This window comes from Ceratotherium simum, chromosome X, assembly GCF_057802395.1.
Source record: "Ceratotherium simum simum isolate JZ-2026a chromosome X, ASM5780239v1, whole genome shotgun sequence".
NCBI classification, from domain to species: Eukaryota; Metazoa; Chordata; class Mammalia; order Perissodactyla; family Rhinocerotidae; genus Ceratotherium; species Ceratotherium simum.
This window is the reverse complement of record NC_141940.1, coordinates 78,574,083-78,597,078: the sequence shown is the minus strand read 5'-3', so window position 1 is coordinate 78,597,078 and position 22,996 is coordinate 78,574,083. Positions and strand designations below refer to the sequence as shown.

The 22,996-nt window shown below is 45.3% G+C and overlaps 1 protein-coding gene across 1 annotated transcript in view; it reads left to right on the top strand.

The window, feature by feature from the left end:
* Nucleotides 1-22,691: 22,691 nt before the first annotated feature.
* Nucleotides 22,692-22,996, top strand: part of MSN (moesin) — a 68,999-nt gene continuing 68,694 nt past the window's right edge. Inside the window, exon 1 of the mRNA XM_004439905.3 lies at nucleotides 22,692-22,880. Within this exon, the coding sequence (XP_004439962.1) occupies nucleotides 22,869-22,880 (12 nt within the window). The 5' untranslated portion in view covers nucleotides 22,692-22,868. The remainder of the gene's footprint in view (nucleotides 22,881-22,996) is intronic.

Here is a 22,996-nt window from a genome sequence, read left to right as displayed (position 1 = left end):
AGGAGTTTAGAATTAACCACATAGACACTGGCGAGCCATGGAATCTCCAAGAGAAACATTTGGCCAGGTTTGAGACTTCACGATGCCACTCATCTTCTAGGGGTTCCTACCCAGACTCCCACTGGCAAGGAGGTGGCTACTTCCTGGGTTGCAGATGGACTGGCCATGCTCCCTTTTCAAGGGTTTCAGTTGTAAAAAGCTCTTTACATATTAAACATATTTACAGTTCCTCTCTATCACCAAACAAAGCCCAAACATGGCCATCAACACTTAATTAATCACATCTCAGTTCTTATTAAGACAATAAACTCAGATTTCCATTCTTTATCTCCCTGGTCCAGTTTCCCCTGTTTTTCCCCAGGCCTCTCTCAGGCTTTCTTGCTCTCTCCTCCTGTTCCTGACCCAGTGAAATACAGAAAGCCTCGGCTGCCTCATCTGTACCAGGAGGTGTGTTAGCCTTAATGGTCTGACATTCTCTAAAGCTATTTGTAATAATAGGAACTCTTCTCACACTTAAAGTTTCTAATAGCTTATTCTCCTGAAAATCTCATGAAAACTTCAGCCTGATGGGCATTAGCTCTGTTTTACTAAGAAGGAGGCTGTTTTAGAAGGGTGAAGTCAGTGCCAAGGTCACACAGCTTTTCGAGGGTAGGGTTGGACCTTAAACCTATGTGGTCCGATGCCTTACCACCAGACCAGACACTCCTTTTTTACCTTCTCAGTCAAACCTCTTTGTTTTCCCCTACTGGTCCTTACAACCCCCAAAGGAGAGGTTTTGACTTTCTCCTTTTTGCTCTAGTCTTTCAGACTCTGTTTCTCCTTTTATCTTATCCTTTCTGTTTCTCTCCTTGTCACTCTGCCTTTCCCTCTCTATTTTACTCATATCCCAGTGTCTCTTCCTTTGCTTCTTGACCTCTGTGGGCGTGGGTCTTGGTCTCAACCTTTCCCTGTCTTTGTCTTATTTTCTTTCCCATCCCAGAACCCACAAGGACTTTTAAAGAGAATAAACTGCTATATCCTGGGCTCTCTCTCCAGAGGAGTTAGGGATGGAGACTTAGGGCTAAATTTGAACTTTGCAGGCTTGGGTGGGGCCCTCCAAGGAGACAGCTAAGAAAGGAGGGAAAAATGGCTTATTCAGTAAGAGGATGGAGACTAGGGTGGGAACTTGGCAAAGACTGTGAATTCCAACGTTCATTCAGTGTCCTGGCCCTGCACTCTCTGACTGAGGCTTTGAGGCTATTTTTGGAAGGTTTCAAAATATCCCAGAAAGCTCCTACCCCTTCCATTAAGCCTAGAATGCCAGAGAATTCATTGAAGGTAGAAGAACTGAGGCCTCATCTTCCACTAGCCCTGAGAAAACAATAGTAACACTGCCCCAGAGTGGGGCATCACGGAGAGAGAGGAAAGTAGTGGCAGCAGATGATGAGCCAGCCAGAGAGTAGGAAGGAGGTGAATAAACCTCAGATTCTAAGACCCCAAAGTGTCCCAGCTGGAAGTGATCCCAGAGGTCAGCTGGCCTTTCTCCCTCAATATGTATATTTGGGGAAGACTGGAGAGGGTGCTATTAATATCTCTTAAAAAGGAAGAGAGAAAAAAGAATCTCTTACATCCATCCCATTCACCTTTGCCCCTAGTTTACTATCTCTGGGATGTATTGTTACAATAGCTTGGATTTTTTGCTTCCAGACACTCCTTGGGCAATCTAGCCTTCATACTGGCCAGAGGAACCTACCATATTTTGGGGTAGGGTTGGGAGTGGAGAGCCAGCTCTGACTGTGTCACTCCTGCTTAGTCTTCACTAGCTCCCCAGTACCTATTAGATAAAATCCAAAACCCCTTAGCCTGACACACAAGCCTAAGCTTGTTTGTGATTGAACCCCTGCTTACCTTTCCAAATTCTTCTCTTACTTGCAATATTTCCCTTTGGATTCTTCAAAACTCTCTGCCATTCTCCACATTCTCCTAACCTGACAGTCTCTCTGACCTAATCCCCTGTTATTCTCCCCATCTCACTCTGATTCATCCATAAGGGCCTCCACAGTGTTCCTAGGACATCTGAGCTCCCATATCAGGACATTTGCCCTCACTAATCCATCTGCCTGGAATGCTTTTTCCCCAGATATCGTGCTTGTTTCCTCAGTTCCTTCAGGTTGCTACTTAATTGTTGCCTTCTCAGTGAGGCCTTCCCTGATATCCCCTATCCAAATTTGCAACTGCCCCCACATCTCCAATTTCCTTCCCTGCTTTATTATTTAGCACTTATTACCATATAATTTACTACATATTAGACTGATTTACATGTTTATTGTCTATCCCTCCCACTAGAATATAAGTTCATAAGGGCAGTGATTTTTTACCACAGCTGTACCCCTAGTACCTAATAGAGTATCTGTCACATCATAGGTTTTCTTTTTCCTTTCTTTCTTCCTTCCTTCCCTCCCTCCCTCCTTTCTTTCTTTCTTTCTTTCTTTCTTTCTTTCTTTCTTTCTTTCTTTCTTTCTTTCTTTCTTTCTTTCTTTCTTTCTTTCTTTCTTTCTTTTCTTTCTTTTCTTTCTTTCTTTTCTTTCTTTCATTTTTTGTGAGGAAGATCAGCCCTGAGCTAACATCCATGCTAATCCTCCTCTTTTTGCTGAGGAAGACCGGCTCTGAGCTAACATCTATTGCCAATCCTCCTCCTTTTTTTTTCCCCCCAAAGCCCCAAGTAAATAGTTGTATGTCATAGTTGCACATCCTTCTAGTTGCTGTATGTGGGACGTGGCCTCAGCATGGCTGGAGAAGAAGTGCGTCAGTGTGTGCCCGGGATCCGAACCCGGGCCACCAGTAGCAGAGTGCGTGCACTTAACCGCTAAGCCACGGGGCCGGCCCCAACACCATAAGTTTTCAATAACATATTCATTGAATGAAATTCAACAGGTGATAATCATAAATTATCTTATGTATTTGAGACTGTGTCTAGACTCTATTCTGACCAACTGATTTGTTTGTTCTTTCTTTTGGTACCAAACAGCTTTAATTACTGTAGGTTTTTTTTTATAATTGATGTGTGCTCTCACACTTCTGGCTTCTCTACATGCTGTTCCCTGGCTGTTTCCCTCTCCCAGGCCTATGTAGAGAACTCCTGCTTGCTCTTCAAATTTCAGCTCAAGATCCATTTTTTTGGTAACATTTTTTCTGCTTTTGCAAGGCTGGATTAGATGCCCCCTCCTCCATTCTCCCATAGTCTCTCTGACATTGTATTTATCACCCTGTGCCTTGATCATCTATTTAAAGATTTTATTTATTTATTTTTCCCCCCAAAGCCCCAGTAGATAGTTGTATGTCATAGCTGCACATCCTTCCAGTTGCTGCACGTGGGACGCGGCCCCAGCATAGCCGGAGAAGCGGTGCGTGCCCGGGATCCGAACCCGGGCCGCCAGCAGCGGAGCGCGCGCGCCCAACCGCTAAGCCACGGGGCCGGCCCTGATCATCTATTTATACATCTGCCTCTCGTACTACTGTAAGTACCCTGAGGAACCAGGACTTATTGATGATGGTATCCCTTGTGCCTAGCATAGTGCCTGGCATCCAGTAGGAACAGCTGTAATCAGACAGATGTGAATTTCAATCCAACTCTGCCATTTCCTACATGCTGTGATCTTGGGCAAGTTACTTCACCCTTTTGAGTCTCAGTTTCATATCCTATAATACAGGCATCATGATACTCACTACATGGAGTTGTGGTGAGGATGCAGTGAAGCAACTCTGCATACATAAAGTGCTGTAACAAATATGTGGGCCTCTAGTTATCTCATTTGCTTCTCATGAGGGAGGTAGAGCAAATATAATGAGCTCCATTTTTCAGAGACCAGAAAAGTGAAAGTGAATTTTCCAAGGTTGAAGGATAAATAACTGGCAGAGGGAGGACTCTAATCTGAATCTCCCAGCTTGGAAGCTTGCTCTGTGTCTGGGAAGTAGGAAGGTTATGGACTCCAGGGCTCCTGGCTCCTCAGCCAGCATGTGAGTATGGTGTGCTGCCCTCAGAGAAGACTGTTGCCTCCTTGGCAGCATGCTCTGCCTCATTGAGGGAAATGGAGAGCAGTTTCCTTTTGCCCCCAGCTCCTCCTTAGTGCAGGGATTCTTGGCTACTTCAGCTTCTTAATCATGGAGCAGGAGGCAGTCCCCTACTGTCTGAGGTTGGACAGAGAAGAAATGTAAGAGCTTTCTTCCATGAGGAGTAGCTGAAGGCTGGGTCTGCTCTGGGGGGATTTTGAGAGGAAAGGAGAGCACAGAAACCACTGTACATAGTGCCTACTGTTTGCCAGCACACACTTTATCATGTATCCATTCATTCAGGTAATAAACATTTACTGAGTGCCTACTATTTGTCAGGTGCTGTGCTGGGTGCTGGGGGTGCCCCAGTGAACAAGACCAGAGGGAGAGGACACAGATAGTAAATAGGTAATAACTATAAAGAACACATGGTAGTTTTCTCATTTTATCGATGAGGAAACTGGGTCTCAGAGAGGGGATATGAATTGACCACAACACACAGCTAGTGCTAACATCCAAAATGCAGATTTGTCTAACTTTAAATACTGTAATATTTCTACTATGCCACTTACTTTCCTGAACCTGCTGCCTCCAAATCATTTCCTTCACCGACCTGTCTTAGTGCTCAAAATGACACCATTAGAGAGGTACCCCTGTGGGATAACACTTGCTTCTAACAATTCACTATCAATATGTCAGGACAGCACACCTGAGAGCTTGAGAACACATAGGCAACTATTAGCATACCTCAGTTTATGAGCTTTAATCTAGCAGTCACCTAGCAGGAAGCAGAGGAGAGTGGGTACCACATGGTGAGTTCTGATGGAGGGTAGAAGAAAGAAAGGTATAGTAGCTGGAATGAGGGCCTAAATGTATTAGAAGTAAATATGGATTAATATTTTTATAACCTTGGCAGGACAAGACAGAAATAACAAAATGAATATTGATAAAGTTGACGACATAAAAATGAAAAAAAGTATTTTGTGTTGCAAAAATTAAATTGAAGTCAAATGACAAAGGACAAACTGGGGATATGTTTGCAAGATATTTGACATACAAGGGGCTTATATCCTTAAAATATAAAGAAATTTTATAAATCAATAATAAAAAGAGAACACTTTATGAAAAATTGAACAAAGGATATGAATCAACAATTTATAAAAGAAGAAATATAAATGACTAACAACATGAAAAGATGCTCAACCTCACTAGTAATTAAATACATGAAAATAAAGACAAAGGGGATTTTTCTTGGTCTAGCATATTGGCAAAGATAAAAATGACTGATACCCAGTGTTGGTGGACATGTGGGGATAAAAGTACTTGCATGCACTGCTCATGGAAATGGAAGTTAGAACAATCTCTCTGAAGATTGTTTGGTGATGTGTATCAAAATTTAAAATTTGTTTACCCTTTAACCCACTGATGAATAAATGTGGACCAGTGTGTAGACATATATGCATAAGGTTATTCACTACAATGTTTGATTGTACAAAGTTGGAAACAACCCAATTATCCTTCGATAGCCGAATGGTTAAATAAACCATGGTACATCCATGCAATGAAACACTATGCAGCCACTTAAAATGGTGAAATAGACTTATATTATTTGACATACAAAGACGCCCATGAAATACTGTTGAGTGAAGAAAGCAGATTATATATCAGCATATAGAGTGTGTAAATTATGGTTGGTGTGTTTGTGTGTGGACTATATTAATAGAAATATCATTTCTAGAAGAAGTTCATGTCTATATTGGGCAGAGTTGTCCAGGATCCAGCTTTGGGCATGGCATGTTAACAGGCACACAGACAAATGACAAACTGGAGTCTGTTCAGAAGGAAGTAAGTAGGCTAGGAAGGAGTGGACCCAACTCAGGGAAATGGTTGAAGGAGCTGGAACCAGAGAGGATAAAAATTCCATGAAAACCAATTTTGGCTTAAGAAGCTCTTCAAATGCCCTAGCTCTCTTGTGATTGAGTAGGTTGTCTAACTAGGTATGAGAAGTAAGCTTCTCACCACTGGAGGTCTCTAAGGAGAGGGTCAAGGAGTCAGATGGCCTCCAAATCAGTTCCCTTCTAGTTTTTGAGAGTCTCAGACTCGACAAATGTTGTGGACCTACACTGCTTGCCTGGGGCTAATGGGAAAGGCAAGGGCAGGGGACCCTGGGAATAAAGCACGGTGGGACCTGCAGTGAGTTAGAGCAAAGACCACAGTCTGCCTGGCTTCCCACCCCCAGCCCCTCAGAGGGATCTCCCCTTCCCTCGCCTGGCCTTTCTGCCCCACCATCCCCTCCTATCTCCCATAGCATCTGACCTGTGGGAACTGCAGGGCTTCCAGCAAGGATATTGGAACTCCCACAGCTCTTCCCTCCTTCTGGATCAGAGTTTAAATGGGCTCCATTATTAGGCTGAATAGGTAGTTGGTTACCTAGGTGGTATGATTCCAAGGACACTAGACTAATCCCCCTGTTTAAAGAGACCTCCTCAATGTCTGATTTTTCACTATTAGTGCTTTGTCCTCTGAATCTTGAATGCTTTTCAAAATTCCTTTGCAAAAATGCCAATAATTTGGGGAAGGGGATCACCTTAACCTTCCAGGAAAAGGGGAGGGGTGGGGAAGGGCTTCTGCATTCTGCAGAGGGCCTCTTCTGAGTGTGTAGAGGAAGCTTTGTATGCTGGGAGGCTAAGCAAGGCAAAAACGGGATCATGCCTTTGGGGAGTAATTTTTCTATCCAAGGGCACAACTTACTCTATGGTTAAGGATTAGAACAGCTAGACTCAGTAGTTCCTAGGCCCAGCTGCACATCTGAATCGCCCAGAGAGCTTTTAAAAATACTGATGCCCAGACTTCACTCAAGCCAGAAGATTCTGATATAATTGCTCCAGGGTGGGGTCCAGGCATAGTTATTTTTGCACATCTCCCCAAGTGGCTCTAACGTGCAGCCAGGGCAATGAACCACTAAGCCAAGAGAAGCCCAGTCAGATGTAATCGAGCTTGGGGGAGAACAAACAGGGCTAGATTAGCCTCCTGGTCCTAGTAGGGCAGGACCATAGGGAAGGGATGGTATTAACCCACTGCTCCCCAACTACAGCCCCTTGCCTCAAGGGTGATTAGGAGCAAGAGGGCTAGTTACTTGTGTAGATGACCAACCTTTCTGGTTTGCCTGGGATTTTTCTGGTTTTAAAACTCAAAGTCCCACATCTCCGGCAAACTGTAAAGTCACCCTACACAGGGTGACTGCAAGTATTTAAACTTTAAGTCATTTGAGCAGTGGTGGGACAACCATTTCTTTCTCTCCCTCAGTTTTCTCTTCTGTAAAACAGGGAGAAAGGCTTGTTTTGCCTCTCTCACTGGCTGTTGTAAAATGGAATAACATTAGTGAAAGGGCTCAGTGATCTGTAAAGTACTACTGGAAGGAATGTTATAAATAATAAGCAATACCTGCCAGGTTGACAAGATCACAGGATTCTTTCCAGTTAAATTTGTAATGTCCATTGTAGTGGCAGGCTGGCTCTCATTTATCCTTTTTATTTTCTTCCATTGGTTCCTTTACCTCTTCCTCCAACATTTAAAAAATCCTAGGATATCAGAGCAGGAAGGGACCACTGATACCTTTCAGTCTTATCTCACCCTCAAACAGATGGAAAGATGGAGGTCTAGAGAGGTGAAATAACCAATCCAAGATCATACAGCTCATTAGTGGCAGAGCTGGGACTCAAACTCAGCACTCTTTGATGCCCAACCCCTTCATTCTAGAGTTATATAACATTGCCCAACCACCTCTCTGACTCTTATAAGTCCATATGCCCTTTCTGGGGGCATTGTACTCAGTCTTTCCCACAAACACTGTCTGAGTACAAAGAGAAAAGGAAGCTGAAGGGACTGTGGGAGCTCAAGGCAGGGGAACCAAATTGAGCCTGGGAAAGTGGCTATGGTTAGGGAGGATATCTCAGATGAGGTGAGCTGAGACTAGAAGAAAAGTAATAGTTTTTCAGGTAAATGGGGGGAGGGTGGAGAGCCAGCATGGGAAGGGCATTTTAGGAAGTGAAAACAGCATGCCCAAGGGCCCAGAGGAGTCAGAAAACATGGCTTTTCAATCTAGTCCAGTGGTTGGTATGACTGGAGAGCAGGATGATGGGTAGCTGGACAGATGAGGCCGGTCATGTATGCCCTGCTAAGGAGTTTGGACTTTAGCTTGTAGGTGTCAGAACACCACTGAAGGTTTTTAAGCTTGGGTCAGATATTTAGCTCTCTTTAACCACTTGTAACTCCAGGGCAAATAAAGAAGGATTAACAAAAACAATGTGAAAGAGTTATCCTCAATCTCAGAACAAGGCTAACACTCACTTTCCTGGCCTAAGCTGCCAAGTAACGGAGCTGATGCCTAGCCCTGACTCATCCCTGGGATACAGGGCTGGGAGAAGGCCCAGCTCCTGTGTGGAGGTTCAGCCCTCCCCTCCCCTGTCTAGGCTGAGTCTAGGCTGAGCCAGGTAGACTCTGGGCCCAGGCTGGCAGGCCTTCAGACCATCCCTCCCAGAGTATACTTCCCAGGTTGCTCTGGAGCCAGGAGCCCCAGGTCCCTCTACCCCTGGCAGGTACTGCCCCCTGGCAATGCATCCTGCAGGATCTCTGCTCTGATTCTTGTTCCCACCTGCACTGGGGAAGTTTTTCCCATCTGTCTTCTGGCCTTCATGTAATGACCCCTTTGACTCTCAGGTCCCCATAGCACAGGGTTCTCTTTCTTTCTCCCCCATGGAGTTTCCTTGAAGAATGTTCATTAGCTGAGAGTCTAATGGGGAAGGCAGACAAAAGTAATTATAGGACAGTGGGAGAATTGGGTATCTGAAGCATAGTGGGAACACAGAGAAAGAAAGAAATTTATGTAGGGAGTAGGGCAGCTTCCTGAAAATGACATTTGGCTTGGGTTGTGAGGGTGAGCAGGAGTTGGTCAGGTGCAGAAGGATTAAAAAACTGAAGGAACAATAGGCTCAAAGGAACAGAGCTTTAAACCTACCTTTGGATGATTAGGTGTGGTTCCAACATAGAGGAAATGCATAGTGGGGTGAAGGAGGGCAGGGAATGTTGAGATGAGACTGCTCAACTTCCTCCTAGCCTTCTCCACCTGGATGGTTCATGGGTACCTCAAACTCATCATGTCCAAAAACTTCATCATCTTCTCCTTGCCCCACAAACTCGTCCTTTTCTAGGGCTTCTAATCACCAAGTCCTAGCAATTCTACCTCTTTAATCTCTCTCTAATTTATCCTCTTTTCTCCATTTCTAATACTACCAATCCTAGTCCAGAACTGAAGAATGAATCTGGTTTTTCTTTTCCTACGATGAAAACTATGTGACTGATTATGTCTCACTTTCACATGGACTCCAGTTTGCTTAGAACCAAATACACAGCTCAACTGAGTGAGCTCTAGTGACTTCCATACCCATGCTCTATTCTTACTAATTTCTCTTTCTCTCTCACCATCATCAACAGGGTTCCTCAGTTTTGACTTCCTGTTTTGACATCTGCCATCCTGACTTTAAAATTTTATTTATTTATGTCTATAATTTTATTATATTTCTGTGATGAGTTACCTCAGATCATTTGTGAAATGAGTTGAGAGATGGATGAGTTGAGAGATGGCCTATAGGAAATAAAATTGTTCAGATCCTCATTATTTTTGCCTGAACTATTACAATGGCTTCTAAACTGAGTTCAATATCCCACATCCTATCTCATCCCCTCCAATCTGTCTTCTTCTGGCCTGTAACATTATCTTTTCTAAAAGCAAAACATGATCAAGTCACTCCCCTGCTTTAAAACCATCAGCGGTTCCACATTGCCTTAAGGATAACATTAAAGACCTCTAGTATGAGGTGCAGGGCCCTTTGGGAACTTAGCACTTCTCATTTTTTCGTACTTATTGAGTACTAATTATACTATGTGCCAAACACTGTGCTAGGCACTGGTATTCAATACTGATCAAAAATAGACACTGTTCCTGCCCTCATGGAACTTATGGTCTACTTGGGGAGACAGATATTAATCAACTCAAGACTCAAATAAATGTACACTTACAAACTGTGGTAAGTTCTCCGGAGGAAGGGTAGCTAGTTCTCTGAGGACATATGGCAGGCGGCTTGACTAAATTTTAGAAAGGTCCACAAGAAGTGATATTTGATCTAAAGGGAGGATTGGATTGGTGTTACCTAGGTAAATTGTGAGAGTGGGGAAGGATGTGCACCCTGTAGAATAAATAGTATGCAAAGATCTTTGTGGGAGAGTGATTGGAGAAAGCATGATACATTTTAGAAACAGAAAGAAGGCCAGTGTGGCTGGGATTCAAATAGCAACAGGGAGAGTTGGTTAAGAGGCTAGAAAGGTAGGCAAGAGCCAGACCATAAAGGGATTTTAAAGTCCATGACAAAAATTCTATTCTTCATAATAAGAGCAAAGGGAAGAAGCCATTGAAGTCTTTTCAGCTGGAGAGCATCATGACCAGATTTGTACATTGAAAAGATTTCTCTGGCTGCTTTGTGGAGAATAGATTAGAGGAGAGCCACAAAGGATGTGGCGCGATCAGTTAGGAACTTGCTGCAGTTGTCCATTCAGTTTGGCTGGGACCAAGGCAGTAACAGTGGAGACAGAGAGAAGTAGGCAGATCTGAGAGCTATTTAGGAAGTCTATTGATAGGACTTGGCAATGGACTGAAATGGGGGCAGGGGTTGAAGAAGAAGGAGATGTTAAGGATGACTCTTAGGATTCTAGAGTAGGACAGGTTTGAGGGGAAAGATCAGAAGAGTTTTTAAAAATGTTGAGTTGGAGGCATCTGTGAGGTGGAGCCTCTTTGCCACATGACCTAGTGCTCTAGCTTCATCAATCTGCTTGCAGATCTCTAAATTTCCTTGATCTCTCTGTTTCTTCTGTCTCATGCACCACTTTAATTACTCCTCCCCACCCCCTCCACTTTCCAGAGGAAGGAGTAGCTAGAGGAAAGTCTCTAAGGTGTAAATGTGCAGGGTGTGTGTGTGTGCGTGTGTGTGAATATAGAATAACTGAGGGAGTTTAGTAGTTAAAAGTGTGGGTCCTGCGTCAGAGTATCTGGGCTCATATCCTGTCATCTTCAGGTGCCAATGACCTTAGGCAAGTTACTTAATCTCTCTCAGTTTCAGCTTCCTCATCTATAACTTGGAGATAATAATACCTATGATTTTAAGTTGTTGTGAGGATTAAATGAGATGATGCATATCAAGTACTTAGCAAGGTGCCTGACACATAGTAAGCACTCAATAAATATTGACCATAGTTTTATTGCTGTTGAGTGTTTGTGTGTGGGGGGGTGGGGGGAGGGTGGACATGGGCAATGAAGACAACCAGCCTGACTAGAAAAATCCAGCTACATTTAAAGAGAGAGATGAGGCTGGAAATGAAAGGTAGGGCTTGGCTGTGGATGAGGAGAGAGTGCCAAAGATCACACTGTCTATAAGTCACCAAGTGAGCACTGAAACCTAGGCTGGGATGCCAAATACTATGACCTTTCTACTCAACTTACTTCTTCCTTTCACTAGGAGGAAAGTAGAGACAAAGCGGCTGCTAAAAGGCAGGGTGTATCACATCAGGAAGGAGAAGGTGGAATGCTCAGGATGTGGTCTAAGGGAAGAGAGAAGATAGGTCCAGTGTATGGGAGATTATGTGTAAGGGAGTGGTGGAGGTAGGTGGTAGTTAAAAAAAAATTATTACTGGGTTTGATGTCTGAAGAGCTGGGTTCTAGTTCCAGCTCTTATACTCACTGGCTGTGTGGCCTTGGGGAGAGTTCATACCTTGTCTGAGCCTTTTCATAGTAGGGCTAGGAATCTCTACCTTGCCAAAGCAAAGAGTAAATGAGATAATAAGACATAACATATGAGAAAACAGACCATCACCACCATTATCAACAAATAACATATGAACAAGCTCCTAACATTGCACATGGCACATAGATGCTACAGAAAAGGGTCTTGGATGAAAATCAGCATCTGTATATATGGAAGTGTGAAAAAGAACATTTGTACATTCCCATGTGGACAGAAAGGTGGCTTGATATAGAGTCCACAGGCCTCCTTTTCTGAGAAATAAAAGATGTAGGTGTTCCCAGGCTTCAAGCTTTCTCCCACCAAGCACTGGCTGGAAGGATATTGGCCTCCTTTGGACTCAGCCCCTTGGATGGAAGACCCCACACTGAGGGGCATATGGAGGAAGGATGTGTAAGGGATGCCCAGGCTTCATTCATTTATCTAAACCAACCAATATTAATTGAGATCCCACTCTGCGCCAGGCACCATACTATGTGCTTGGACTACAATGGTGAGCAGAACATAGTTGTTGCTCTCATCAAAATCATGGTCTAATGGGGAGTATAATAGTTTTCTATGGCTACTGTAACAAATTACTACAAACTTAGTGGCTTAAAGCAACACTAATTTATTCTTTTACAGTTCTGGAGGTCAGAAGTCTAAAATGGGTCAGCAGAGCTGCATTCTTTCTGGAGCTTCTAGGGGAGAATCCACTTCCTTGACTTTTCCAGTTTCTTGAGTTTGCCTGTATTCCTTGGCTTATGGTCCCTTCCTCCATCTTCAAAGCCAGCAATGGCAGGTTGAATCCTCATCACATCACTCTCACCTCCCTTCATGTCTCCCTCTTCCACTCTTCCACTTATAAGGACCCTTGTGATGACAGTGGGTTCACCCAAATAATCCAGCATAATCTCCCCATTTCAAGGTCAGCTAATTAGCAACCTTAATTCCTCTTTGTCATGTAATATAACATATTCATAAGATTCTGGGGATTAGGATGTGGACATATTTTGGGGGTGCATTATTCTGTTATTCTGCCTACCACAGGGAGGTAGACATTAAACAAGTAAATACATAGATAAAATACATTATTGAAGACTATAGAAAGTGCTGTGAAGGAAACAAATCTCTGAAATTGAGAATAAAGGGTTTTTTTGGGGGGGGAGGGTAAATGACATTCTATTTTAGAAAGAATGGGCAAGGAAAGGAGTTATATTTAAGCTGAGACCTAAAGGAAGGGAAGGAGCCAGCCATGCAAATAGCCAGAGGAAGAGTGTTCCAGGAAGAGTGTACCAAACAGAATGAACAGCATCTGCAAAGATCTTAAAGTGGGAAAAGGTATGGCACTGAACAGCAAGTGGAAGTAGCCCACGTTCAGCCTTGCCTAGGGAGTGCGAGAGCTCAGGTAGGAGCGGAACACCTTGCAGAAGTAAATGAGATGATAAATGAGTAAATGCGATGAGGTGAAGGGGTTTCATTACCTCCACCTCCATTCCCCAAACTGTCTATGAGGTCAGAGCCTTAGAGATGAGAAGCAGCCCCGTCAGAACAGCAGGGAACCCCATAACCCCTGGGTGTACTGTGCTGATCCAGCTCCCCAGAAGATGGGGGACAACCAAAACGTAGAACACCAGAAGGCTGGTGCACTTGCAGTACAGGGACATAGCCAGCCAGTGGGTGGATCCAGACAGAGGCCTTTGCCTGGGAAGCCAGGATGATCTCATCTCTATGGCAAGTGTCATCAATCAGGAGGCCTGGAGCTGGGCACGTTTCTGGGAGATGAGGAGAAAATGAAAACCACAATCTTTGACTTCAGGAGCTTTTGTTGGAGATCTGGAACTCTTGTCCGCAGAAGGAACAAGACCTCCTCAGTTTCCAGATCGGCTGCTGGACAAGAAAGGCCTGCCTTTTTCCTGGGTCTCAGATCCTTCCCTGAGCCATGATAGGTACTCTTTCCAGGTTTGTTCACAGCAGAGAGACCCACAAGCCAGCCGCTGTACCTTTATTCCCCTCCCTAAGAACCACTTAACTTCTATTTTCAGGAGATACCCCAAAGCAACAGAACTATAGGACCATTTCTCTTTTTTACTAACTTGCTTGACCCTTATTGCTCTTGAATCTGGAGACCCAGCAGAAAGAACACTGGCCTGAGAGTCAGGAGAGCTAGGTTTTTCCCTGAGCAACTCCATTTGTTTCTTTTGGCCTTAGTTTCTTCACATATAAAATGAAGACATGTAGCCTAGATGATGTTAAAGGTGTGATATTCTAGGATTCTGATTTCCATTTTCACCCTTTCACAAGGATATGGGAGAGGTGGTGTTAGGCAGTGATGAAGGATCAGGCTAGCTCTAAGATTCAGTGTTTCTATGAGTTAAACACAAGGTTCTCTCTCTTCTCTAAACATTCTGACACCCAGAATAATTGGCTGGATGTCTTTGGACTCAGTCATCTGGCAGCACATTCAAGGCTTTGTTGATCTCAGGAAAGTAGAGCCAGACCTCTCAGCCCTCAATCCCAAAGCCTTGGAAAAGCAGAGGCTGAGGGGTTGGGGGAGTGGTACCTGCATGAGGGGAAGTGGAGAACAGCTCCTCCTCTTTCCCTGAGGCATTACACCTGCCAGCCAGCAGCACTTCCTCTGGCTGGTTGGTTCTGAGGGGCACGTCAAACTGGTGGAGGGCCCTGCATTTTCCCCACTGAGATACATCTGCATACGGGCTCTCATCTGCGTGTACACATATGGCTAGATTGAACATAGGCAAAGCGCCTTTGGAGGGGTAGGAAAAAGGGGAAGGGCTCTCAAAATATAGTTAGGGATATTTGAGACCTGCATTTCTCAGATAAAAGAATGTTAGAATGTTTTCTGGTCTGAGTCTAGGGGTTATGGAATGAGAAAAAGCGTTTCAAGAAAATGAATCTACATATCAGTGACTTGGAAATACACATTAGGCCCATCAACACACATACATGTAAATGGACACATAAACGAGCAAGCATGGGAACATATAGACAATACACATATGGCCAAACAGAGGCATATCTGGGCCCAGCAAGATCCTGGAACTTACATTTCCACCCCAAATATGCATAGCTATGATCATCCTTTTTCCATATGCAAGCAGTTTATGGATTGCACAAACACTAATGTTCAACCTTATATATCTTCCTAAGAACAATCCTGGGAGGTATCAATTATTATTACCTCAACGTTTTCAGACGAGGAAACTGAAGATTGAGGTTAATCAACTGATTTGTCTAAATTTGTCAAACTAGTAAATGGCAAAACTAAGACTAAAACCAGGTCTTCTGGTTTCAAATTCATTGCTCTTTATACTATCTCATGCTGCATTCCAAGTAGCACTTTCTCTCTCTCATACACATACAAAAAAGTCATGTAGCTACCTTGTGCATATACACCTATGAATAAAGCATATACACCTCTAGCCACCAGCAGAAGGTGCTGAGCAGTGCTCTTATAGAGGTCTCAGTAATGGGGGAAAGGGTCTGCTCAAACCCCTGAGTCATCCTCCCTTCCAATGCTTTTTCAGAGCATTGGAAATGGGAGGTTTCCATGCTGGGCTAATGATTTAAATTGGCCCTGCTGAGATGAAGCCTTTGATCCCCATACCTCAACACTTAGGGTGTGGTGAGTGGTAGAAAGAACACACTACTTCCATAGGTTTTTTGTTTGTCTCTCCCGCAGGCAGTGAGCTCTGTGAGAGTAGGGACTTCTGTTTCTTTATGTCTATATCCCTGGACCCTAGCACAGCACCTTGTGTAGAGTAGGCACACACACACACATTTTCTGAATGAATAAAATAAATGGCTGGATGAATAATAAAGTCAAGTGGCTTAATTTCAAGTCCTTACTTGTAGTATGATCATGGCCAAGTGACCTCACTTCTTTGAACCTCAGTTACCTTGTCTATCAAATAAGGACTGATACCTACTCTGTCTACCTAAGTTGTTCTTAGGAGTAAATGAGATGATGATTTGAAAGTGGCCCTGTTTTCACTTGAGGGTTTTTGACATATTGGTTTCAAAGACTCAGAGTATAGGAAATCTCCTCTTTAATCTCCCAGAGTGTGGGATCATCCAACATTTGCTCACATACCTCCAATTATGACTTCCATACTCACTGAGTGACTCTCTCCAGTTTTGGGCAGATACGACCATAAGAACCTTCCTTGCATCCCACTATAGTTTTCTTCCAGATCGGCCCTTTGGGGCCATATAGAGCCCATCTGTTCCCTCTTTCTTAAAGTGGCCATTCAGAAGCCCAAAGACATAGACAGCATCCCCCTGAATCTTCCCAAAGTCAAACAACCTCAGATCCTCCAACTATTCCTCATATGTCCTGGGTCCCAGCCCCCTCCCCAGTTAGCTCACTCTCCTATGGATATACCCCAGTGTTGTGTCTTGAAGTGGGGTGAAACACAACAGGATATAGCCCTTCAAATGGGGTCTGACCAGGAAAGAAGAAGGCAGGACTGTCCCCTCCCTCCTAGACATTACCCATCGAGGTTTGAATTAACTCTCCTAGCAGCCACAACTCACTGCTAACATTTATGGAGTTTATTATGAAGTAAAATCTCAGAGGTCTTTTTACCCATGCTGCTTCTAAGTCACATCTTTCTCATATTTTCCTTATGAGGTTGATTATTCGGACTCAAGCACAATCTTTACATTCATTCTACTTTTAAGCTTTACCATCATTTGGGCTTGTCGTAAACTTTGGATCCTGACTTTGTTGCCCAACCTATCTACATTCTCTCCCAGGTTCTTTTTTTCCCTTTCTTCTCTTTTACCACCTCTTATTCCTCTTCTTCCTCCTCCTACTCATCTTTCCTTTTTTTTATCATTTTATATAATTACGAAAGTAATTCAGACTTATTAAAAAAATTAAATAATATAGAAATACATATATCAAGAAGATAAATTCTCCCTTTACTCTCCTCTCTAATCCAGGTCCCCTCTCCAGAGATAACAACTGGTATCAGTTTGTTGTGAATCTTTCCCCTTTTCTGGGGACTTACAAACACGTATAAAGACATGACATTTTAATTCATAAATGGTATCACACTATTCATATTGTTCTGTGACTTCATAGTAAATTTAAAAAATGCTTTTCACGGTAGTTAATGCTTTTAAAAGGCTGAACAGCATCCCGTTGTATGGATATACCATAATGTATATCATCAAACCCCTTGTGATAGATGTTTAGGTTATTTCCCTTAATTATTATAGTATTGCAGTGAATGTCCTTGTAAATGCCTCTTTGTGCACAGTAGAGTGTTTCCCTAAGGTAGCCTGGTAGCTGAGCTGGCACACACACAAACATACACACACACACACACACACACACACACACAGAAAGAGATAGAGAGGAAAAGAGTGAGAGTGAGTCGTGAGTAGGGGGAGAAGGAGTAACGAGATAGGAATAGGAGGCTCTGTTCCATTGGTCTTGTCTCCTAACTGGAGAACTTGAGGCAGTGTAAGAGGGAACTTGGGCCCTTAGAGAACTGGACATAATACAAGTTGATAGACCTGCAGGGCTTGACATGAGAATGGCAGATCCCTCTCTTCCTCTGGCCTAGCTGAACCACCTGTCCTGAGCTCCAAAAATATGCCTGGAAGTGTGCTGGGCTCCTTCTGCCTGGAACACAAAGTGTGATCCCTTTCCAGGAGCAACTACAGCTCAGCCTGGAATGGAGGAAAAGAAAAAAAGGAGCAGTTGACAAGACAAAGCAGGATGTGGGAGGGAGGCCAGATGAGCACTGCAGACCTCGGGCACTACAGGAGCTGGGGAGAGGCAGAGAGCAAAGGGGGGCAGGAGAGATCAAGAGAGGGCTTTGTGCAGAGACAAGAGCGAGCACGCCGTGCCATGTGCATGTGGTGAGAGTAGCCTGGCTCAAGGGGAAGGGCTGTGCCGAGGAGCTGTGGGAGGAAGAGAAGGCTGCAAAGGTTAAGTGTGTGTGTTGGGCACAGGGGGTCACTTGACAACTCTGAGTGCAGGTGAAGGCTGCGTTTCTGAAGATCACTGTAGTGCCTGTGTGGAGGGTGGCCATGTGGAGGATGGCCTGGGTGGGGCAGCCCGGAGGTAGGGAGACCAGGGAGAGTTGGTGAGGGCTGACCTAGGGCACTGGCAGTGGAGAGGGGGTGGAGAGGGGAGGGAGAGAAGCTGTGAGGGACAGACAGAGAACAGGGCTTGGTGACCAGATGGCAGGGGTCAGGCAGAGGAGAGTTAAAGATGATGATGATGTGCACACAAAGGACGGTGCTAACAGCAAAATCACCTACAGATATAGAGCTATTGGGAAAGAGAGCTCCTGGGGAGGCAGAGGGCGAGCACCCCTTGCAGAGCCTCACATAGTACCGGGCACCTAGCAGGCGCCTGGTCACCGTGGGAGGCACGGGTGGGGTGGACAGATGGATAGTTTCCTTCTAGGTGTATTGAGTTTGAACTGTGGGTCGTTCATGAAGGGGCCATATGCTCAGTGGGCTGTTTTCTCTCTGGGCCCTGCAGGCAGACTGGCCACATATGTGTAGTCTCTGGTCACTGGTTGCTGATTACTGGGGGCAGGGCTGGGAGACCCTTTCTGCAGGGCTAATTTCATATTCTAAGAGGACACTGGCTCAAATTGAATTGATATTGGCTGTCTGGGGGAAGCTCTTGAAAAGCTTTCAGCCTTATTAGAGGAAAAGCCAGAGAAGAAACACTCTTCTCTCTCACTGTGCTCCATTAGTATGATTAATAATAAATATTCCCAGGTACTTGATATTGGCAAGACACTGTATCACTGCTGTTTGTTATTACGCACCCGCTATTTTGAGCTGTCTAGTCTGACCACTGAGATGCAGGGGTGATACGAATCTTAAAAGGCATCTCCTTCCTCGGGTTTGTCTGGTCATGGCTCGGAACTGAGAAGCTCACAGGTCAGGTTGGTGGAAAGAAGGTAGACTTTGGACTCACAAGACCTGGGCCCAAATCCCTGTTTCACCACCAACAAACCATGTGACTTTTGGATAAGTCACTTGACTCCTCAGAGCCTCAATTTCCTCATTTCTACCTCTAATGGTTCTTGTTAGATATTGAAATGGCCTCTCCACTGTTCAGCACATAAGTGCTTCATTACTGTTATCTTCTCCTCTTTCACCCAAACCCTAGCTTTTGTTTCCAAGAAGAGGGTGGAAGATTGAGGACGGCTAAAAGCAAGATTTCTCTACTGCTTCAGTTTGTACTCTTAGCCATATTTTACCAAGAATACCTCTTCCCTTTGAGGAGACATCACTATATTCTTCTGCCTATTTTCTTGTTTGTGTAAAGGGTACAGCTAGCCTAGTGTTTGGCCTACTGACCCAGGGGAAAGAAGAGAGAGAGAAGGCCTCAGAGTGTGTGGCCTCAAGCTACTGTTTGTCCTCATCTCTCTGACACATTTCTCTTCTATGAATAGAGGAGAAGAGTAACCTCAGAGGTTTAGTTAATTCCTTTCTCAAGCATCAGCCAAGAGCAATTGTGCTGAGTGAAGCAAAAGAGATCTAATTTAGATGTAAAGAAGGACTTTCTAATAGTGATGAAAATGAAAAGCAGCCCTCAGAAAAGTTCTGAATGATGGGGAACTTTCAACTGCTACCATCCAATGGATTGGGGTGAGGGTGCTTTTTTATCCAAAGCAACCCTGGGATTCAGGACGGTTCCCTACTTAGTTCTTCTCTGGTATTGTCTCTCCTGCACTATTGTGTCCTCTGAAGAAGGAATGACATTTAGACTGCAGAAGCTTCTTTATTGAAGTGAGCTTAGATCTTGGGTGGGAGGTGATTAGAAGTCCAATCTCATTTCTCTCTTGAGCTTGGTGTAGGCTTTCACATTAATCAGCTTTATGCAGTTGTTGCTTGCCATTCCCTTGACTTTGACATCCAGACTTACTGCAGCTCCAGAACAGTCCAAGCCCCCTAGGGATCCTGAGCCTTTCCACCTGGACCCCATGTCTGACCCTAAAGCCCAGGTCAAATCTTCTCCTTTTGCATTTATTACTCCCTGATTTAGATGCTCCTAGCTTCATTGGATTCCAGCTCCAGAACACCCCTGTACCACTCTCTGCTCATACTGGCCCTCACCTAGCTTTACTGCTTGAAAAATACTTGCCTGTTCCTCCTTGAACTTTCCAAATTCAGCTCTTCTAAAAACACAGGTGTCTTCATACCTTTTACTTCCCTCACCCAGGGTGCCAACATGTGTGGGAATGCTTAGCCCTTATTCCCATGTCTTCCCTCTCCAAACACTGGCATAAACCTCATCATATGAAAACCTAATTGTGGGGATCACTCTGGCCCCAGGAAGATTGAGCTAACTCTCATGGGATCAGGGTAGGGGGTCGGGGGAGATCAGAAGTTCTGACCATATAGGCATGAAGTGTTTTACAAAGAGGTAGGAAACAAAGGAGTGTTTTGTCAGCCATCTTGAAGAACAAGAGAGCACCTCAGCTGCCTCTGTTCTGCTCCGGAGACAGGTGAATAATTGAGATGGGTCCATCCTAGTCAGGGGGTTTCAAGTCTAACCTTCGAGCAATGTCCAGCAGCTTGACCATAATCACCATAACCAGCTTCCGTCTGCTGAAGTGGGGGAGGGGGCACTACTCCCCTGGTTCTAGCCTTCAAAATGTTTTGCTTGTATTATCACAACAGTTTAACTGAGCTCTTTGTCTTCTCTATTACCCCCTGAATCCATTCCCCACACTGGTTGCCAGGTCTTGGGTAAGTCCTTTGCTCTTTTTGATCCTCAGTTCCCTTGACTTGAATGGGGGCTGGATTAAGCTATCTCTCATAGTCTATGCTTTCCTCCCATTTCCCACTCTTCTCCTCCCTAGGGGGGCAAAGCCATCCTCTCCCAGCCTGTCTTTCCATCAACTTCCTTAGCTTCCCCACCCTCTAACCTCCCTTTCCCCACTTGGACTCCTGTGCCACTTTTCCCTTTGAATAGTGTATTCATCTACTTGTCACTCCCTAATCAGCTCTCTTGTATATTTGTTGTGGGGGGCGGTATTGGCATGGGCACATGGGAATGACATACAGGGGGTTTCCACTTTCCAGAATAAATAATGAAAGTTGGAGTCTCTAATTAACTTTCCTTCACCCTGTAGGCATTTAGCCTAGTTCCAGGCCCCTGTGGGCTCTAGGAGAACATGAATGAGGAAATCAGTGAGTTCTTTGAACTTCTGGGAGAAAAGGACCATAGCAATGTCAAGGAATGTGATTGGTTGGCATTGCTACCCCTGCTGCTGAGGCTTTTTGAGGAGTGCTGCTCTTCCTTGAGTCAACCACTCAGCTCAGGGAAATGATTTGGGCAGGCACCCTCGTTTACCCTAGCACACATCAATGAGGCTTGGCAGCAGTGAAAGAAACTGAGGCACATTGACTCATGGACACTGTCGAGCTGGGAAAGCAGAGGAGCACGGAATAGGGCTGCTGATTCCTGAGTGCAAATGCAAGGCCAGGCTTTATGCAACCCTGCTAGACTCATCTATTGTCTTAGCGAGTCTACTTCCTTTCTTGTCCTTTTTTAATGTCAGAGTGGGAAAGAACCTTGGAAGCCCAGGAGTCCAGCCCTTTCTTGTTACAGAACAGGAAACTCAAGCCCAGAAAGGGGAAGGGACTTACCAAGGCCACATAGTGGTCACAGGGTGAGTTAATGGCAAAGCTATGGTGATCAGAAGCCAGGTGTGTTGATCACCCCTCTCTAATATCATTTCCACTGCCCCAAGTTGGCTCATCATCCCTGAGGTATGTGGCACTCCACCTCACAAAGGATGCTCAGACCATGCCTCTACACAGCTGCTAGTGGATAGGAGAAAAAAACGACTATGGCCAGTCACTTTCAAACTAAAACTCAGACTTAAAAGATAACTGCTACAGTCTAGAACACTGCTGCTCTGTAATTCTGCGACCTTGACAAGAAGTAGAAAGGACGCTGGCAGACACATCCCAAGGGAGTGGACTGGGGGTGCATCTAACCTGGGGGAATTATAGCCTTATCAAAAAGTGAATCACAGAAAATCAGTGAATGTGTTGGGGGAGAGGCTAAAGAATCAGGGCATTAATTTGAAGAAGGTGGAGACTGAGATTTGAAGGAAGGAAAGTGACTAGAGTACAGATATGGGGAAAAGGAGCCCAATTCTGATGAAAGTAAGGATTGAGCATGATGGGGAGGAAATATGGTGGGAAAAGGGATATAGAGTCCTACAGAAGTGAGTGGATGAAATGTTGGAGGAGCTGAGGCAGTTGAGCCAAGAGAAGAAAAGTTTCAGGTGGACATGGGATCTTCAGACCTCTGAGAAGTTGTTAGGGACAGCAGGGGATTTGTGCGGCTCCGGGAGCAGAGCTGAGATCCATAGGCGGAAGCCACAGAGTAAAGGAGTTCAGATACACACGGGAAGAACTTTCTAAGAGTCTTGAGCGGGAACACGCAGTTATAATAGGTAGTGAGCTCACCATCAGCGGAAAGTTGCAGTCTGGGACTGCTTAAGCCTCTGCCAGAGTGCGGCCCAGGGTCCGGCCCTGCTTGGGAGGGGGACCGGATGGCCAGGAGGGCTAGGGTCTGTGAAGGGGGTGCGAGAAGGTCAGGGTGGGCCTGGGTCGGGGGTGGGAGCTCCCTTGGGGCGCCCAAGCCCACTCTGGTCCCCATGCGGCTGATGTGGCCTGGCTCAGCTGGGCTGGGCGGGACTAGGCGGGGCGAGGCTGGCAGCGGACAAGAAGGCGGGCGCGAGGGCGGGGAGCAGCGCCTAAGTCCCGCCACATAAAGGAGCGGGTGGCGCGACGGGGGCGGTTCTTTCCTGGGTGGAGTTTGTGAAGTCGTGGCCCGTTAGCAGGAAGCCGAGCAGTCGCCCCGACGCTAGCGAGGGACCTAATCCGAATCCCCAGTCCCCGGAGTCCAAGCCGTGTGTACTGCGTGCTCAGCGCTGCCCTGACAGCGCCCAGCCAAACTTCGCCAACTCCACCGCCTTTGCCGCCACCATGCCCAAGACAGTGAGTGCTGGGGGTGGGTGCTGCCGGGCCCGGGGGTTCTAGCAGACCCTTGTAGCCCATGGCTGACGGCTGGGGGTTTGCCCAGCCACCCGCCCGCTCCGGACGCCGCGCCCTCC